The sequence below is a fragment of the Salmo trutta genome, chromosome 12 (genome assembly GCF_901001165.1).
Source record: "Salmo trutta chromosome 12, fSalTru1.1, whole genome shotgun sequence".
NCBI lineage: Eukaryota > Metazoa > Chordata > Actinopteri > Salmoniformes > Salmonidae > Salmo > Salmo trutta.
In genome coordinates, this window is record NC_042968.1 from 29,639,870 (window position 1) to 29,659,978 (window position 20,109).

Sequence of the window (20,109 nt, forward strand, 5' to 3'; positions counted from 1 at the left end):
AACCAAAATATAACAAATAAGTCTGTACGTTTTAATATCACATGCACACGTACAGTGAAATGCCTTTCTTGCAAACTCAAAACCCAACAATGCAATAATCAATAACATGTATTACAACAAAAAAACACAAGAAAAACGAATAAGAAATATGAAATACACAATAAAGTAAATAAGTAAGCATACTATATACTGTACAAGAAATCCTAAAAAGTCATATCCAATACCATACATCCATGTGCAGGGATACTGGAGTGATGGAGGTAGATATGTACAGGGGTAAGGGAGCTAGGCAACAGGATATAAGATAAACAGAGTAGCAGCAGCTTGCATGTGAGTAAGTGTGCAGATGTGTAGAGTCAGTCTATATGTATGTGTTAGTGAGCAAATTATGGAGTGAGTGTTTGTGTGTGTATTGGAGTGACAGTGTGTGTGAGTGTGTAAATCTGTGAGAGGGTAAATATTGAAATAAAAGGTAAATAAAGATACAAGGTAAACTTAGTCCGTGTAGCTATTTATTAGTTGTATCGCTTGGGGATAGAAGCTGATGTTGTCTACCCTCACCAACTGGGTTCGGCCCGTCAGGAAATCCAGGATCCAGTTGCAGAAGGAGGTTTTCAGACCCAGAGTCCTATGCTTGGTGGCGAGATTGGAGGGGATAATGGTGTTGAACGCTGAGCTGTAGTCAATGAACAGCATTCTCACATAGGTATTCCTCTTATCTAGGTAGGTGAGGGCAGTGTGGAGAGCAATAGAGATTGCGTCGTCTATGGATTTGTTTGGGCGGTATGCAAATTGGAGTGGGTCTAGGGTGGCTGGGATGGTAGAGATAATGTGTGCCATAAACAGTCTCTCAAAGCACGTCATGATTACAGAAGTGAGTGCTACAAGGCGGTAATCATTGTGGCATGAAGCCTTAGAGTTCTTAGGTACAGGAATGATTGTGGTCATCTTAAAACGTGGGGATTACAGACTGGGACAAGGAGAGGTTGAAAACTACTGTGAATATGCCTGCCAGCTGTTCTGCGCATGCTCTGAGAACGAGAGCGAGATCCCCCAGTCCTCTGGGTCGGTGACGGCCCTCACACCCGGCTCGATGTTCTTGCTGACAAAGCGCACATAAAATGCATTGAGTTCGTCTGGTAGAAAGGCATCGTTGGGCAGATCACGGTTGGTCTTCCTTTGTAATCCGTAATGGACTGTAGCCCCTGCCACATGCGGCGGGCTTCGTAGCCTGTTTAGTAGGATTCCACCTTATTCCTATATTGTCCTTTTGCTCGTTTGATGACTGCGAGGAAGTCATAAGTGTGTGTGTGTGTGTGTGTGTGTGTGTGTGTGTGTGTGTGCGTGCGTGCGTGCGTGTGTGTGTGTTTGTGTGCGTGCGTGCATGCGTGCGTGCGTGAGCTCACCAAGGTGTGTTGCAGGTGTGTGTGAGGGCCATGGAGCGAACCCCCAGCTGGTAAAACATACGCAGGGTTGGCAGGCTGCTGTCTATTGAATGACCTCCCTCAATGCTGATCAGACACGCTATCCTGTTAGTGTCATTTAGTCCTGTTGAATACACACACATGATACACACACACACATCATTATCATCATCATTATCATCATACTACTGTAAATTGGGCAGAAATATGTTTTTACTTGGCATCAACCCACTTAGACACTCACGCATTTCCATATATTGGTGGAAAGATCCATTTGGAAAACCCATCAAATTACTTCAGAGAGCGTAAATTACGGGCCAGAAGACCAGCTGTCAAGTGTCTCCTTGCCCAGTCTGTAAGTCCAACATGTTTGAAGCTGCCCACCATTGTTCCCGTTCCTAAGAACTCCAAGGTAACCTGCCTAAATGACTATCGTCCAGTAGCACTCGCATCTGTAATTATGAAGTGCATTGAAAGGCTGGTCATAACACACATCAACACCATCATCCCAGACATCCTGGACCCACTCCAACAGATGATGCAATCTCAATTAAACTTCACACTGCTCTCTCCCACCTGGACAAGAGGGGAAATAACTATTAGAGAATACTATTCATAGACTACAGCTCAGCGTTCAACACCATAGTCCCCTCCAAGCTCATCACAAAGCTCGGGACCCTGGGACTGAACCCATCCCTCTGCAACTGGATCCTGGACTTCCTGACAGGCCGCCCCCCAGGTGGTGAGGGTAGGAAACAACACCTCCGCCATGCTGACCCTCAACACAGGGGCCCCTCAGGGGTGTGTGATTAGTCCCCTCCTGTACTCCCTGTTCACCCACGACTGCGTGGCCACGCACAACTCCAAAACCATCATCAAGTTTGCTGACAACGCGACGGTGGTAGGCCTGATTACCAACGGAAATGAGACAGCCTACTGGGAGGAGATCAGAGACAACAGTCTCTCCCTCAATGTCAGTAAGGAACTGAATGTGGACTACAGGAAAAAGGGGGAGAGCACACCCCCATCCACCTCGAAGGGGCTGTAGTGGAGCAGGTTGGGAGCTTCAAGTTCCCTGGCATCCACATCATCACGGACTTAACATGGTCCACACACACACCCACCTCTTCCCCCTCAGGAGGCTGAAAAGATTTGGCATGTGCCCTCAGATCCTCAAAAAGTTCTACAGCTGCACCATTGAGAGCATCTTGACTGGCTGCATCATCACTTGGTATGTCAAAGGCAAAGCGCCACAGAGGGTGGTGCGGACGGCCCAGTACATCACTTGGCCCGAGCTGCCTGCCATCCAGGACCTCTATATCAGGCAGTGTCAGAGGAAGGCCCAAGAAATTGCCAAAGACTTTAGCCACCCAAGCCATAGACTGTTTTCTCTACCACCGCCCTGCAAACGGTACCGGAGCATCTGCTCTCAGAACAACAGGCTACAGAACAGCTTCTACCCCCATAAGGCTGCTAAATAGTTAATTAAATGGTTACCCCGGACTATCTGTATTGACCCTATCTTGCACTGACTCTATACACACTCGCTAGACTATATACCGTATACACTATATACAGCACACACTCACTTACACACACTACACTGAAATTCGCACGCAAAACCACACATATTCACATACACTTTTAGTTTTTTAGGGGGAACAAATACTAAAATCACCAGGAATTCAGAAAGAAATATATAATAACTTAAGAAATCTGTTCCTAAGTATTCCCACAAATAAAAAAGAAACATGATCATGTCTCCATGTAATCAAAGTTTGAAACTATTGTTATTTTCAAATGCTATCTCTTATTGTGCTTATTTGTGGTCAATTTGCAGTGTCATGACGTTGGCCTCTTTGGGTACAGGAAGGACAGTTGACCCCCTCCCCTTTGTACCATCACCCAACCTACCTTCCCCCCAACCCAGGGTTGTAAAAATTCCAAGAGGAGAATCTACTACAACATGTTTCATAGAGAGACAAAGGAAATTCTTCCAACTCATAGAATTGGAGAACCGAGCGACATGTGTGTTCTGGAGAAGATAGGGAAGATTGATGAAGACTCCAGCTACGAACTGATCCGCTTGGTACAATTTTGTGATACTCAGAAGAGACAATATAGCCATATTACCCTAAAACGGTCTACATGATAGCCTCAGCGATGAGACTCGAATCCACATGGTTGTATAAAATGTATTAATAAGGTTAAAACTATTTGTAATACATTGAGATGCTATGTACTGATGTTAATGTGATAGACTTGGTTACAGGAATACAATTCTAACTCAGTCATAGGCACGCCCCCAGGGACACATACAGGACCAGGCGTCATTTGACAAGCCTGTTCTATGGGCACTATAAAACACCCCCTGATTTACATTTCTACAGACCAGGCCTCCACTCCATTGTGAGTTTGGCCCATAGGTTTGACCAGCCAAGTACTCTACTGAAAGTGAACCATACCACGTGGTTAACTTTTAGACTATTGATACCGACAGAATAAGAACAAGTCTTTGATATTAATTATTAGTCTGCAGCTAAGTAAATTATATCACTGAACGAGAAGACCAACCACATCCATTCTATGACGACATTAATGAATGTCGCTCTGACAGAGCCATTCTAACCGAGAGAGAGAGAGAGAACGCTGACAAACTCTCCATCAGAACAAAACTCTCCAACAAGAATCCCGACGACACATGAGCGTAAATATATATTGATTGCAATTGTTCCCGAATGAGTGAGCCTTCAATTGTCAATTGTTAATATTAATGAACTCTGTGTAACTTCTCAGCTTACCGTTTTATGACCCATTATCTAACAGACCAGCCATGCTTGTTAGCCATTAGGGCACATTACTATACCAATCCTTTGTGACGATAATTACTGTTTGTATGTTTTCTGTTAATTACTTAGTGTAGTAAATAAATGATTTTAAGACAATTGATGTGTGGATGATTTTAGTAAAGACTGGGTTCGTGCAGATAACCAAGAATTTACAACTTTCATGATGAGACTGAAAATAATATACGGGTTAATATTGACTGCTATCGATGTAAAATATTACTAAGTATTTTAAGAGTTTATTCAGAAGATAACAGCTCTATAAACGTTCTTCTGTGGTGCCCCGACTTTCTAGTTAATTACATTTACATGATTAGCTTAATCAGGTAATATTAATTACAGAGAAATAATTTTATAAGTTAGCATGTCATATCACTTAATCCGGCATAGCCAAAGACACGACATTAATGGTGCCCCCTGTGAGGAATCTAAGATAGAATTGGACTTTGCTGTGAAATTCTATATATCAATTGTGCAAACAGAATTGTACAAACAGCCTGCTATCTAAACAAAGTGATTGTGCATTTTCCATTGAGAGAAGCTATTTAAAATAGCTCAGGTCTTATATCGATAGCAGTGAGGAATAAATTCCAGTTTTAGTCCGTTAGGCCAAACGGTACTATTTCTGTCGGTCAATATTAACTTCTAGAGTAAGGTTAGAATTTAGAAGTTAACTGTCCGGTAACCGAGCCGAATAATTTGCCTACCACACTAGGACAGTGTGGGCAGACCGTATGCGTATCTGTATTTTAGTACCGTGTCGCTCCGGTCAGCATAAACGCTAGTAGAATATGCTGAATGGGGTTAAGGTGAGACGTCACTAGAAAACCCACCCTTTCCATAAGTGAAAGGATCCTATTTTGGTGCTTGGAAGGATACTCCTGAACCAAGTAGCAATAGCTTAGCATTACGGGCAAGCTAACAGAGAGGGAACATTTCCTCTCTCCGTACCACGTTTAAAATTCCTCCGTAGCGCGACGGAAGTCCGACCTTTGTACTTCCGTTTAAATTTCATCATTCTGCACCCTGGTGGTGAAGAATTGCCAGTACATCTCTAGGGGAAATTCAAACGTGGAGCACGGGATATGACGTCTCATTCAATTTAACTAACAAGTGAAATTGCCAGATTTACCTTTTCAAGTGGATCTTTTTTTTTTTAAATATGCAAAATTGATTGGGCGTCCATAATGAGACATTATTAACTTTTTCCAAACTTAACTTAGATGAAGCAAGGCTCTCAGGTTAATTGAAAGTTAATTCCCAGATAGCCTATACAGGTTTGAGATATCATAAATAGATTAATCAGTAAAATCTGCTTTAGCAAGGCACCTTCAGTAAAACCCATTACTGACGGGAGTGAATCCCATGTGGCTTCGGCCTTAAGGGAAAGTATAGTGGTGAATGTACCCTAAACATTTAAACTACATTACTGTTATGATAACTCCGCAATCTGAATTGCTTGGGTATCATTGCCTCATTCAATTTATTTAGTTAAATTGTCGAACATACCTTTCTAGGTTCTTCCAACTAAATGAGACAACTTAAACTTTGCATATTAACCTTGATGAAGCAACCTCTCAGGTAATTCAAAGTTAATTCCCAGATAGCCTATACAGGTTTGATATATCATAAATAGATTAATCAGTAAAATCTGCTTTAGCAAGGCACAGTCAGTAAAACCCCTTTACTGACGCTCAGCCCAGGTAGGAGCGTACCCTAGTGGTGAAGGGTCCCAACATTTGACCTACGGTTTGCACTTATGATATCCAATCAATGGAGATTGTATGAACCAATCGTCTCATTCAATTTAATAAGTTAAATCGTCGAACATACCTTTCTAGGTTCTTCCAATTAAATGAGACAACTTAAACTTTGCATATTAACCTGGATGAAGCAAACTCTCAGGTAATTCAAGTTTAATACCCAGACAGCCTACCCAGGTAGGACTAATCATTGGCCTTGATTAATTCAATTTGCTTTTGCAAATTCATTCACGCCCAACTTCCACAGTACTGATGGTTCATTAACGTCTATAAATAGATTAAAATCGTCTTTGCAGCTCCCCACATTCCAAAATCAAATTTTGGAAAATTAGGAAAAACATTTTTCCTTTCAAATGTTCTAATAATGTGCAGGCTATCAGAGGGGGTGGTCCCCACTCGCCCGCTAATTAGTGAACCTCCACCCGTAAATGGACTGATCTCTGACCTCAGCAGCGATAACAACCCTAATTATGCCATTAGTGGAAAAGCAGACAACAATGTTTTCCAAAATCAACCATCGGGCGCAGGCCTCGTAAAGGTTCTCTCCAGTCTAGCTCTGATGTCTTGCCATCCGAGATTGCCATCTGTCCAATACCGCAGTGCACAGCTGAAGCACGAGCAGGTAATGGTAGACATAAAGGGACAGGTGGAGAGAACCGGGAAACCAATGACCAAGGCAGACAAGGGAAAAATTCTGCTAGCTATGGAACTGCGTTCGAAAACTGAACAATTAAATGTAATTGCAAAAACGTATGACGATGAACAAGCACAAGCTCTTCAACAAAATCGTTTTCTACAGGAACAAAATCATAGGCTACAGGAACAACTCGATTTAGCCAAAACTAAATACGATGATGTCCACGCCAAACTAGATAAATCTGAAGAGTTATCTACAAACAGGAGCGCTCAACTTGACAACATGCATGCTGTTTTGTTGAATGTTACTCAAAATAACACGGTGCTCCTCAAAGCGCTGCAGACCAAAGACGATCAGTTAATGAACACAATGACAAAGTTGGATGATAAATCAGCAGAACTTATTGAAGTCGCTGACCAAATGAATGATGAGAGAACTCAGGTGATGAGGTTGGAAATATTGATTTCTAAGCAAGCAGAGGAAATCTCATCACTGAATCTCTCGCTCCGTACTCAAGACCTCTATCTGCAAACCATGACAGATAAGTTTGAGACCGAAAGGAGCAGGTGTGACACTCACGTGTCCACAATCAGTACTCTAAGCGCTCAAGTGGACTCTGCAATGCAGCAGAATTCCACCCTTAGGTACCATCTGGAGGAAATCCAGAATGGTCACGCTCTACAGCGCGACTTCCCATCCAAGCAACCGGAGCCCTGTACTCACAGGAGTGAAGACAATAGGTTTCAGACATTGCCTCCCTCATGTGTCCCTCAGTCTTCTCCTCTTTGCCCTTCGGCACTGAGTTATATGGCGCCTCTTGGCCAACAACAACAAGGCTTGGCTTCCTCTCTTGGCCTTTCGGCCCCAATCTCTCCACAGGATGAAGCCAACCCTCTCCGCCCGCTTGGCGCGGAATACCTTGACAAACTCGTCAAGAATTTCCCCACCTTTGACCCCGTTCCAGGTCAGCCAAACGATACTGAGACGTTCCTAGCTGACATAGAGGACGCGTTGGATGGCTACCCGAACGCTACGGGTTCTGACAGGGTTTACCTGTTGAAGCGAACTTCAAATAGACACGTGACAAGGTTCATTCGTCTACAACAGCAACACGTGCTAAATGACTACACTAAACTTGCCACAGCTTTGAAATTAGAATTCAGTGGTTCTGCGACTCGCAAACACGATAGCTCACTGGCTAACACCGTCAAACAAGCTCGGAACGAACACCCACAAGCTTACTATCATAGGCGTCGTTCAGCTTACTTTGGCCTACTCACAGAAACAGGAATGGAAGAGCTTTTACCATTCAAACAAATGTTTCTGTCGAACATGTATCCCACCTTCATTACCTACTTGGGCCCTGCCGCCCACGTTGGCTTGCCTATCTTACAACTCAGAGAGCTTGCAAGCACAGCTTTTGAGGCATCAAAAGTTCACAACGCTAAGAGCCCTGACCACTCGGTTTTGAAGTTTAACCAGGAGCACTCACTCCAGTTAGAGGGTGCATTATCAGGTATTGGAGCGTCGAGAGATGACGCACAACAACAGTTTCTACCACGAAACCATGATTCCAATAACCTCCGCGGTCGAAATAACTGTAAAGTACGTAGCCATCAACATGACTACCGCTACAATCGACCCGTTCGCTACGTTCCTGCACCCAACCCACAAAAAGTGTCAGAGCACAAGGGTAACAAAGGGTTGAAGGACGATCAAAACGTAGACCAATGTTCTCCAGAAGTCCCACTACGGGAAGAACTTAAGCGAGAACAATTTGAGAAAAGGGTAAAAGATAAGTCACAAGGACTAGACGGGGAATTACCGGACACCAGGTCCGCAGGAATTAACACCCATAGCAAGGACGTTAAAGTTCAAATTTCTCCCGCTCTCATTCAAGACCCTATCTAGGGCCCGCTTGATCAAGAAACAAGCCCCCGGGCTTTGTCTATAGACTCTGATACAAAAGTTGCGAAGATAAAGGTCAAACGCTTCGTTAAAGCCAAGCCCACTCAAAATCGGAAAAGTCAATCTGCTTCCATCTTGAACAGACATGGCACATCACGTCGTTGCGAACGACCACTCCACTTTGTGGGGAATATGTCCACTAACCACGAATCTAAACGGCCATACCTGGAAACAGTCCTGGAGGACTGCTTAGCTTGTCATACGCTAATTGATTCGGGTGCGACAATATCACTCATCTCTCAAACATTGTTTGATGATCTCAAAAGGGCTTTGAAGCCAACTAAACGTTGGTTAAAAGTGGAACGATGCGACACTAAACTTCGAGGGGTCACTCAGACTACCTCGCCTCTCACATTGAGAGTCATGCTGAAACTACACTTCCAGGACGTATCGCTCGTTCACCCTGTGTATGTTACCAGCCTCGAAACTGTAACCCTCCTACTTGGAGCAGACTTGATGGATCGGTTACTCCCATTGATGGATTGGAAAACCAACCAGGTATGGTCACAGGCCACAGTGCCTTCTCCACTGACCACACTGTCTTCCCCTAACGCTAGCTGCAACGCAGTCCTTCACGAGGGGTATCTGTCGAAAGCACCCCTTGGGAAAAAGATGTTTAGAAACCTCTTGGTACAAAATCCGATCCATGGAGATAGTACGATATCTCGACACATTCCATCAGCCAACCTGATTGACCATTCTTTTCATGATTTCGAGCCAGCTGCCTCTGTGAATAAGCAACTTCCCTCCTCCTTGCAGTCGTGCAATACGATAGTTGATATGAACTTCTCTTGCCCTTTGGACACTTCCGCAAGCACTGCGGCCGTCTCAGCAAGTAAAACATTGATGCACAGAGTATACTCTGCTTCCGATGATACACCTTCCGCTTTGTTGGGGACTGTCACCCCTTACAATGACACTAATGGCGTCAGTCCAGCAACTGACCCGATGACTCCCACTGGTGAAACACTTTGCGATATCACAGACCGATATCCTCGTCTCAGTTCGCAGGTAATGAAGAGGTTGCCACACGCGGACGCGGTGGGGACTGACATGCCTCGACAGCCACTGAGCGTTTTGAAGCACAAACACCAGGAGATTTGGTTGAAAGGTTACAGCCATTCTCATAACAACGCGGCCGCTGAAAACTCGTACGTAGGGTCCGATCTTCTTGTTTGCGCATCGGACACCAACACCACCCGCTGGTGGGGGGGTCCCGAGGCACAAAGGGGGGGAATAGTAGCCCAGACCCATGATGAGCCTCATCGAGGCCGGTGGGGGGGTCAAGACTACGGACAACACCGTACGAGGCCGCCAGAGCATAAATCAAATCTAGTTGTAAACTCTCCTATGAGAACAGTGAGGAGCAGACAGGCCCCTAGACGGGGATTATCTTAGAACACATCTAAGATAGTACTGAGGTGTACCACACTGGTCGTAAAGGAAGTCCAGTGGACTTGTCCACCTCCAAAACAAATGGCATCAATAATCATTCTTTGCCATGTGTAGGTTCAACTACAATACAACTAGTAAAATGCTCCAATCATGTGTTCCGGTAGATAATATTTCAGAATAAATCGGTAGGATAACTGGTCCCCTTGAGTACCAGTACTAGCAACAGTCAGTCCCGCTACAATCAATAAGAAGATTAGTGTGCTCACAAGTTAAATTGCGATTGATAATAGCGACATAGGAGTCACTCAGAGTGCAAAACGTGGAGGGGAATCTCCAGTGCACTCTTCCAATGGTTAACACACATGCCACTAATAAATAGGACCCTCCATTCAGGAGGAAAATTATTAGAAGTCATGAACCATGATCACACCACGTATGACTGGTCCAATACTTAAAGAGTACTTCCGTCGTGAGGTTAGCTCCTCCGTGAATAACATAGCTATGAAATAGACTTCATATCTATCGCCACTACAATAGTGGAAGAAACAGTGACTTGTAGAAAAACTACTACAGACTCCCTTGACACCAATTCTGACTGACCTCCAGGCATTGACCTGAAAATTACCTGACTAGGTCAGACTCATTCTGAACAAGTTGTAATCTGCCCGGATACTTGGTTTTCTTCCCTTGACATGCGCGCGTGTGTAAGCATAAGCGCACATGCACAACGGAACATCCAATTAGGATTTATGCTAGGACCACTTAAGGGCCCAAGCAATATACCAGCCTTAGTAACGTTGAACATTTACTTCTAGGCCTTTGACTCTACAGCACTCACCAGTTTTCTTCCCAGAAGTCCGTAGGTCATACCTGTAGACTGCCCAAAACTAGTGCATTACAGCTGTAGACTTATCATATAGTTATCAACTTAGGATAGCGCCTAAGCAACACACCAAGTAGGAAAACCCTAGATATGGCATTAGAGACAATGCCATGATAATCATTTTGCCAGAACATTGGACGTATATAGAATACAGTCCAATTAGATGATTTTTTTGTTGTTGTGTGAACTATATTTTGTACATTTTTGTTTTGTTTATGCTTTCATTCCTTTTCGGTTCAGTTCCTTTGACACATAGGAAGTGATAGAGCCATAAACAAAGTCCCCATACAACCATCACTTAGTGCCACAACGCCGCTCATTGGGGAATGAATGTAATTATATATATTTCATGAGTGTGTGTGCGTGCGTTGTTAACATCTGCCTAAGTTACTGCCCAGATCTTCCAGTCTGGACGACGGGTCCGGAACGGCGACCCCAAATCCGGACACCCACAACCTATCCTTGTGGCGGCATGCCCGCTGTCAGAGAGACTACCAAGGTAAACCACCAGAGGGGGGGACCGCAACGGCGATCACCAACCAGGACATCCCCTGGCCCTTCCTGGGGTACTTTACAGCTTCCAGGGAACCTACCAAGATACGCCACTAGAGGAGACCGCAACGGCGATCACCAACCGGACATCAACTGCCCATCCTTGTGGTGGACGGCTCCGCTTTCAGAGAGCCTACCAAGTTCAACCACCAGAGAGGACTGCAACGATGATCTACCAATGGGACATCACGTGGTCATGATTTTATGTTGATTTGTAACTTGCAGGATAAACAAGATCCAAACCACCAGGGGGGGTATGTCATGACGTTGGCCTCTTTGGGTACAGGAAGGACAGTTGACCCCCTCCCCTTTGTACCATCACCCAACCTACCTTCCCCCCAACCCAGGGTTGTAAAAATTCCAAGAGGAGAATCTACTACAACATGTTTCATAGAGAGACAAAGGAAATTCTTCCAACTCATAGAATTGGAGAACCGAGTGACATGTGTGTTCTGGAGAAGATAGGGAAGATTGATGAAGACTCCAGCTACGAACTGATCCGCTTGGTACAATTTTGTGATACTCAGAAGAGACAATATAGCCATATTACCCTAAAACGGTCTACATGATAGCCTCAGCGATGAGACTCGAATCCACATGGTTGTATAAAATTTATTAATAAGGTTAAAACTATTTGTAATACATTGAGATGCTATGTACTGATGTTAATGTGATAGACTTGGTTACAGGAATACAATTCTAACTCAGTCATAGGCACGCCCCCAGGGACACATACAGGACCAGGCGTCATTTGACAAGCCTGTTCTATGGGCACTATAAAACACCCCCTGATTTACATTTCTACAGACCAGGCCTCCACTCCATTGTGAGTTTGGCCCATAGGTTTGACCAGCCAAGTACTCTACTGAAAGTGAACCATACCACGTGGTTAACTTTTAGACTATTGATACCGACAGAATAAGAACAAGTCTTTGATATTAATTATTAGTCTGCAGCTAAGTAAATTATATCATTGAACGCGAAGACCAACCACATCCATTCTATGACGACATTAATGAATGTCGCTCTGACAGAGCCATTCTAACCGAGAGAGAGAGAGAGAACGCTGACAAACTCTCCATCAGAACAAAACTCTCCAACAAGAATCCCGACGACACATGAGCGTAAATATATATTGATTGCAATTGTTCCCGAATGAGTGAGCCTTCAATTGTCAATTGTTAATATTAATGAACTCTGTGTAACTTCTCAGCTTACCGTTTTATGACCCATTATCTAACAGACCAGCCATGCTTGTTAGCCATTAGGGCACATTACTATACCAATCCTTTGTGACGATAATTACTGTTTGTATGTTTTCTGTTAATTACTTAGTGTAGTAAATAAATGATTTTAAGACAATTGATGTATGGATGATTTTAGTAAAGACTGGGTTCGTGCAGATAACCAAGAATTTACAACTTTCACGATGAGACTGAAAATAATATACAGATTAATATTGACTTCTATCGATGTAAAATATTACTAAGTATTTTAAGAGTTTATTCAGAAGATAACAGCTCTATAAACGTTCTTCTGTGGTGCCCCGACTTTCTAGTTAATTACATTTACATGATTAGCTTAATCAGGTAATATTAATTACAGAGAAATAATTTTATAAGTTAGCATGTCATATCACTTAATCCGGCATAGCCAAAGACACGACAGCAGTGTACAAATTATTATAATTATGTTACAGGCCAACAACCATTCTCACCGAAAAATATCGTCCCGCAGCTGAATCTACTTGCCTACCCCTGGTATATTGTACCTTTGGTAGATGTAACTAGCTCCAGTTCCGGGTTCTCTGTACACATACGGTTGATCACGTCTATCTGTTCCAGTGTGAGCCTCACAGCATCCTTCGCCTGGGCGCCACACAACACGTAGGCTGCAAACACCTGATCAGAGCATGGGATGGGGCAGAGACAAAGCAGGGGGTCAGAGAGCAACACTTGAGTTGGAAGGGTATTATGGCTTTAGTACAACTCAGTGTGCACATGCACGGACACACATACACACTTACACACTCACACAAACATGCACACACATACACACGCACACACAAACACATACACACTTAGGCTACTATTAACCATATATTAACCTACCTGAGCGCCGACATGTCCCGTTGTGAGTCTGTTGATGTCCGTGGCCACTTTGCTGATGTTGTGCAGGTCAACCTGACTCAGTCTGTTGTCATGGAGAATCCTCAGCATCAAAGCTAGGTCATTATGTCTTGGAGAGAAAGGGATGAGGCAGTCAGATGTAATAGAGGCGAGGGACACAAGGTGGAGCAGGAGAGAGACATTTTTATATATCAAATTTCAAAAGCGACAGCTCCATACAGTACCGTGTGTGTGTGGGCGAGAATTACTCAGTATGGGATGGTAATTATTTGTATTTGGAACCACACTTGTTTTGGATACTTGGTGGTGTAGTTCCAAAGGCTTACTGTTGAAAATCCATGAGCTATTAATATTTTAGACTGCATATGGTATGGCAAAAAATGTCTATGTTTCTCTGCACAGACAAATATATCATCAACCAATAATAAGGGATACTGTAGTATAAACTTGTCTCTATTTTATGAAAAACAGAATAACTAAGACAACTTTCCTCTGTTTACTTACCCATCAATCAAAGGATATTTTGTCATCAAGCCAAATGCACTTCCTGTTGTAGGATCTCCCGATGTCATCCCACAGAGAAAACACAGCATCAAGTTCGTCCCCAGGTTTAGAAAATCACCTCTATGGAGTATCCGCGATATCATATTCTATAAATAACATAATTTTAAGACACGGTAACTTCAATTAGTCCAGTGCTTTTAACTTTTGGTACCACTTTAAACAAACTACAATGTGTAAACGCTTCATCAAATCAAATCAAATTGTATTAGTCACATGTGCCGAATACAACAGGTGTGTAGACCTTACATTGAAATGCTTACTTACGAGACCTAAAATAACAATGCAGTTGAATAATTTTTTGTTGTTGTTGAGAAAATAGAATAATAAGAAATAATTAAAGAGCAACTATAAAATAACAGTAGTGAGGCTATATACAGATGGTACTGGTACAGAGTCAATGTGCGGGGGCACAGGTTAGTCGAGGTAATTGAGGTAATATATACAGTACCAGTCAAAAGTTTGGACACACCTATTCATTCAAGGGTCTTTCTTTATTTGTACTATTTTCTACATTGTAGAATAATAGTGAAGACATCAAAACTATGAAAGAACACATATGGAATCATGTAGTAACCAAAGTGTTAAACAAATCAAAATGTATTTTAGATTTTAGATTCTTCAAAGTAGCCACCCCTTGCCTTGATGACATCTTTGCACACTCTTGGCATTCTCTCAACCACCTTCACCTGGAATGCTTTTCCAACCGTCTTGAAGGAGTTCCCACATATGCTGAGCACTTGTTGGCTGCTTTACCTTCACTCTGCGGTCCAACTCATCCCAAACCATCTCAATTAGGTTGAGGTCAGGTGATTGTGGAGGCCAGGTCATCTGATGCAGCACTTCACCCCTTTCCTTCTTGGTCAAATAGCCCTTACACAGCCTGGAGGTGTGTTGGGTCATTGTCCTGTTGAAAAACAAATGACAGCCCCACTAAGCGCAAACCAGATGGGATGCTGTATCGCTGCAGAATGCTCTGGTAGCCATGCTGGTTAAGTGTGCCTTGAATTCTAAATAAATCACTGACAGTGTCATCAGCAAAGCACCCCAACACCATCACACCTCCTCCTTAATGCTTCACGGTGGGACCACACATGTAAAGATCATCTGTTCACCTACTCTGCATCTCACAAAGACATTCCAAGAGTGTGCAAAGCTGTCATCAAGGGAAAGGGTGGCTACTTTGAAGAATCTCAAATATAAAATATATTTTGAATTGTTTAACACTTTTTTGGTTACTACATGATTCCATATGTGTTATTTCATAGTTTTGATGTCTGCACTATCATTGTGCAATGTAGAAAATAGTAAAAAATAAAGAAAAACCCTGGAATGAGTAGGTGTGTCCAAACTTTTGACTGGTACTGTACATGTAGGTAGAGGTAAAGTGACTATGCATAGATAACAAACAGAGAGTAGCAGCAGCGTAAAAATGCAAATAGTCTTTTGGACCTAGAGTTGGTGCTCCTGTACTGCTTGCCGTGCGGTAGCAGAGAGAACAGTCAATGACTTGGGTGGCTGGAGTCTTTAGCAATTTGTAGGGCCTTACTCTGACACCACCTGGTATAGAGGTCATGGATGGCAGGAAGCTTGGCCCCAGTGATGTACTGGGCCGTACCCACTACCCTCTGTAGCGCCTTGCGGTCGGAGGCCGAGCAGTTGCCATACCAGGCAGTGATGTAACCAGTCAGGATGCTCTCGATGGTGCAGCTGTAGAATCTTTTGAGGATATTAACATTCTCCTGAGGGGGAATAGGCGTTGTTGTGCCCTCTTCACAACTTTGTTGGTGTGTTTGGACCATGATGTGGACACCAAGGAACTTGAAGCTCTCAACCTGCTCCACTACAGCCCCGTCAATGGGAATGGGGGTGTGCTCAGCCCTCCTTTTCCTGTAGTCCACAACCATCTCCTTTGTCTTGATCACGTTGAGGGAGACGTTGTTATCCTGGCACCACACTCCCAGGTCTCTGACCTCCTCCCTATAGGATGTCTCATCGTTGTTGGTGATCAGGACCACCACTGTTGTGTCGTTGGCAAACTTAATGATGGTGTTGGAGTCGTGCTTGGCCGTGCAGTCATGCGTGAACAGGGAGAACAGGAGGGGACTGAGCACACACCCTTGTGGGGCCCAGTGTTGAGGATCAGCGTGGCAGATGTGTTGTTACCTACCCTTACCACCTGAGGGCAGCCCATCAGGAAGTCCAGGATCCAGTTGCAGAGGAAGGTGTTTAGTCCCAGGGTCCTTAGCTTAGTGATGAGCTTTGAGGGCACTATGGTGTTGAACGCTGAGCTGTAGTCAATGAATAGCATTCTCACATAGGTGTTCCTTTTGTCCAGGTGGGAAAGGGCAGTGTGGAGAGCAATAGAGATTGCGTCATCTGTGGATCTGTTGGGGTGGTATGCAAATTGGAGTGGGTCTAGGGTTTCTGGGATAATGGTGTTCATGTGATCCATGACCAGCCTTTCAAAGCACTTCATGGCTACAGACGTGAGTGCTACGGGTCGGTAGTCATTTAGGCAGGTTACCTTTGTGTTCTTGGGCACAGGGACTATGGTGGTCTCCTTGAAACATGTTGGTATTACAGACTCGGTCACGGACAGGTTGAAAATGTCAGTGAAGACACTTGCCAGTTTGTCAGTGCATGCTCTGAGTACACGTCCTGGTAATCTGTCTGGCCCTGCAGCCTTGTGAATGTTGACTTGTTTAAAGGTCTTATTCACATCGGCTCCCGAGAGCATAATCCCACAGTCGTCTGGAACAGCTGGTGCTCTCATGCATGATTCAGCGTTGCTTGCCTCGAAGCAAGCATAGAAGTCATTTAGCTCATCTGGTAGGCTTGTGTCACTGGGAAGCTCGTGGCTGTGCTTCCCTTTGTAGTCCGTAATAGTTTGCAAGCCCTGCTACATCCGACGAGCGACGGAGATGGTGTAGTCAATCTTAGTCCTGTATTGACGCTTTGCCTGTTTGATGGTTTGTCAGAGGGCATAGCGGAATTTCTTATACGCGTCTGGGTTCCCGCTCCTTGAGTCCCGCTCCTTGAAAGCGGCAGCTCAGTGCGGATGTTGCCTGTAATCCATGGCTTCTGGTTGAGGTATGTACATACGGTCACTGTTGGGACAACATCATCGATGCACTTATTGATGAATCCAGTGACTGATGTTGTGTACTCCTCAATGCCATCGGAAGAATCCCGGAACATATTTCATTCTGTCCTAGCAAAACAGTCCTGTAGCTTAGCATCTGTGTCATCTGACAACTTCCGTATTGAGCGAGTCACTGGTACTTCCTGCTTTCATTTTTGCTTGTAAGCAGGAATCAGGAGGATAGAGTTATGGTCAGATTTGCCAAATGAAGGGCGAGGGAGCGCTTTGTACGCATCCTTGTGTGTGGAGTAAAGGTGGTCTAGAGTTTTTTTCCCTCTGGTTGCACATGTAACATGCTGGTAGAAATGAGGTAAAACGGATTTAAGTTTCCCTGCATTAAAGTCCCCGGCCACTAGGAGCACCGTCTCTGGATGAGCATTTTCTTGTTTATTATGGCCTTATACAGCTCGTTGAGTGTGGTCTTAATGTCAGCATCAGTTTGTGGTGTTAAATAGACAGCTACAAAAAATATAGATTAAAACTCTCTTGGTAAATACTGTGGTCTACAGATTTTCATGAGATACTCTACCTCAGGCGAGCAAAACCTCAAGACTTCCTTAATATTAGATTTCGTGCACCAGCTGTTATTTACATATTGACACAGACCGTCACCCCTTGTCTTACCAGAGGAAGCTGTTCTATCTTGCCGATGCATGGAAAACCCAGCCAGCTGTATGTTATCCATGTTGTCGTTCAGCCACAACTCAGTGAAACATAAGATATTACAGTTTTTAATGTCCCTTTGGTAGGTTAGTCTTGATCGGTGCTCATCCATTTTATTATCCTATGATTGCACGTTGGCTAATAGGACTGATGGTAGAGGCGGATTACCCACTTGCCGTCGGATCCTTACAAGGCACCACGACCTACATCACCGATATCTCTGTCTCTTCTTCATGCGAATGATGGGGATTTGGGCCTTGTCCGTTGTCTGAAGTAAATCATTGGCGTCCGACTCCTTAAAGAAAAAAATCTTCGTCCAGTACGAGGTGAGTAATCGCTGTCCTGATATCCAGAAGCTCTTTTCGGAGGTCATAAAAGACAGTGGCAGAAACATTATGTACAAAATAAGTTACAAATAACGCAAAAAAGCACACACAATAGCGCAATTGGTTAGGAGCCCGTAAAATGGCAACCATCTCCTCCGGCGCAATTCTGCTTATATGGTATTCATAAAGCCTTAATAAGCACAACATAATTTATAAACAAAGTAATACTGTATAACGTGTGACATGAAAGGTCTCGGCCTATATATAAATCCAGGGCTTTGGCAAATGTGATCCTTTGCCACTAATTATAAAGTATGACATTTGCTTAAAGGGGCAATCAGCAGATACTACATACATTTTCTTTTTACAAATTAAGGATATGTGCAAAAAAGGCTGTCCTGCTCCTCTCCTCTCTACCTAACTTCACCGCACAGTCCCTTCAGTTTCCCTTCAGTCCAGTTAGTTTGGCTGCTCAGCCTACCTTTGTTATCCCTCACCCATCATAGCCCTGCCATTCCCAACCAATCAGAGCGCTTGGAAATGTGCATCTGGACTCTGAACACCGTACCCACCCACTCAAGTCAGAATGTTATCGTCATCTGAAGGGAGATGACGCATGTTTCGGAACACTTTGTATTGTTGACGGCAACAGGAATGTCTGAATGTTGTGTCAAGTAATTGGTTTCTCTCTCTCTCCAAGAGGTGAATGTTTAAGTTTATGTTTATATTGATGCTATGTTTATAGCCCTTTATAGACATGTTGTAAGTGTAATGCCATTTCCATTTATTTATGTACATATAGGTATATTGCATAGTTATAACCCTTAACTAATACTGTTTACATGTGTGGAAATCTTTGTCTTATAGAACCACAACAATAAGATTCCACGTCAATCAGATGACCAAAACCATATAAACCTCTTCACATGGAAACAGCTGTGTCTGCGTGTGTGTGTATGGTGGTGACTGTCAAGAATACTGTGATGGGCTTCAACATCAGGTTCTAACTGGACAGACCAATCTGTTGGGTGAGGGCATTCACAGCCGACCGCTCAGACGGGTGAGGGCATACCAGCCAACCGTTTTTACTTCATCCTTCTAGACAGATTTGTATTTTTTATGTAACCTTCATTCAAATAGGCAAGTCAGTTAATAACAAATTCTTATTTACAATGATGGCCTACCCCGGCCAAACCTGAACGACGCTTGGCCAATTGTGTGCCGCTCCCTATGGGACTCCCAATCACAGCCGGTTGTGATACGGCCTGGAATCAAACCAGGGTCTGTAGTGACGCCTCTAGCACTGAGATGCAGTGCCTTAGACCGCTGTGCCACTCGGGAGCCCATTATGGATTTGGTGACCAACAGTTTTTTACATGGTCTGTAATTTCTCCGGATTTAGCAACCAATAGATTTTACAATATGTACACATTGATTCTTGAAGAATATAATTTATAGAATGCCTCATGAGTTTAGTTCAACTGTCATACCCCATCAGAACCCAAAATATAAGCCTGTTTTACTCCAATGTTTGTAAATAGAGTAAATGTAAACAAACACTATATAGCCTCAAAACATGGTTAAAACTACATGATAAACTGGGTGGTTCGAGCCCTGAATGCTGATTGGCTGACAGCCGTGGTATATCAGACACGGGTATGACAAAACACTTATTTTTACTGCTCTAATTACATTGATAACCAGTTTATAATAGCAATAAGGCACCCCAGGGTTTGTGGTATATGGCCAATACACCAGGGCACTCTGCATTATCCAGGCATTCTGCATTGCGTTGCGCTTAAAAACAGCCCTTAGCC

The 20,109-nt window shown here is 43.7% G+C and overlaps 1 protein-coding gene across 1 annotated transcript in view; it reads right to left on the reverse strand.

The window, feature by feature from the left end:
• LOC115203314 (dipeptidase 2) overlaps window positions 1–20,109 on the reverse strand; it is a 29,745-nt gene that overhangs the window by 8,990 nt on the left and 646 nt on the right. Inside the window, exons 2-5 of the mRNA XM_029767893.1 lie at window positions 14,102–14,247; window positions 13,580–13,706; window positions 13,240–13,369; window positions 1,407–1,548 (exon numbers count right to left, since the gene is read on the reverse strand). Coding sequence (XP_029623753.1) covers window positions 1,407–1,548; window positions 13,240–13,369; window positions 13,580–13,706; window positions 14,102–14,244 — 542 coding nt within the window. The 5' untranslated portion in view covers window positions 14,245–14,247. The remainder of the gene's footprint in view (window positions 1–1,406; window positions 1,549–13,239; window positions 13,370–13,579; window positions 13,707–14,101; window positions 14,248–20,109) is intronic.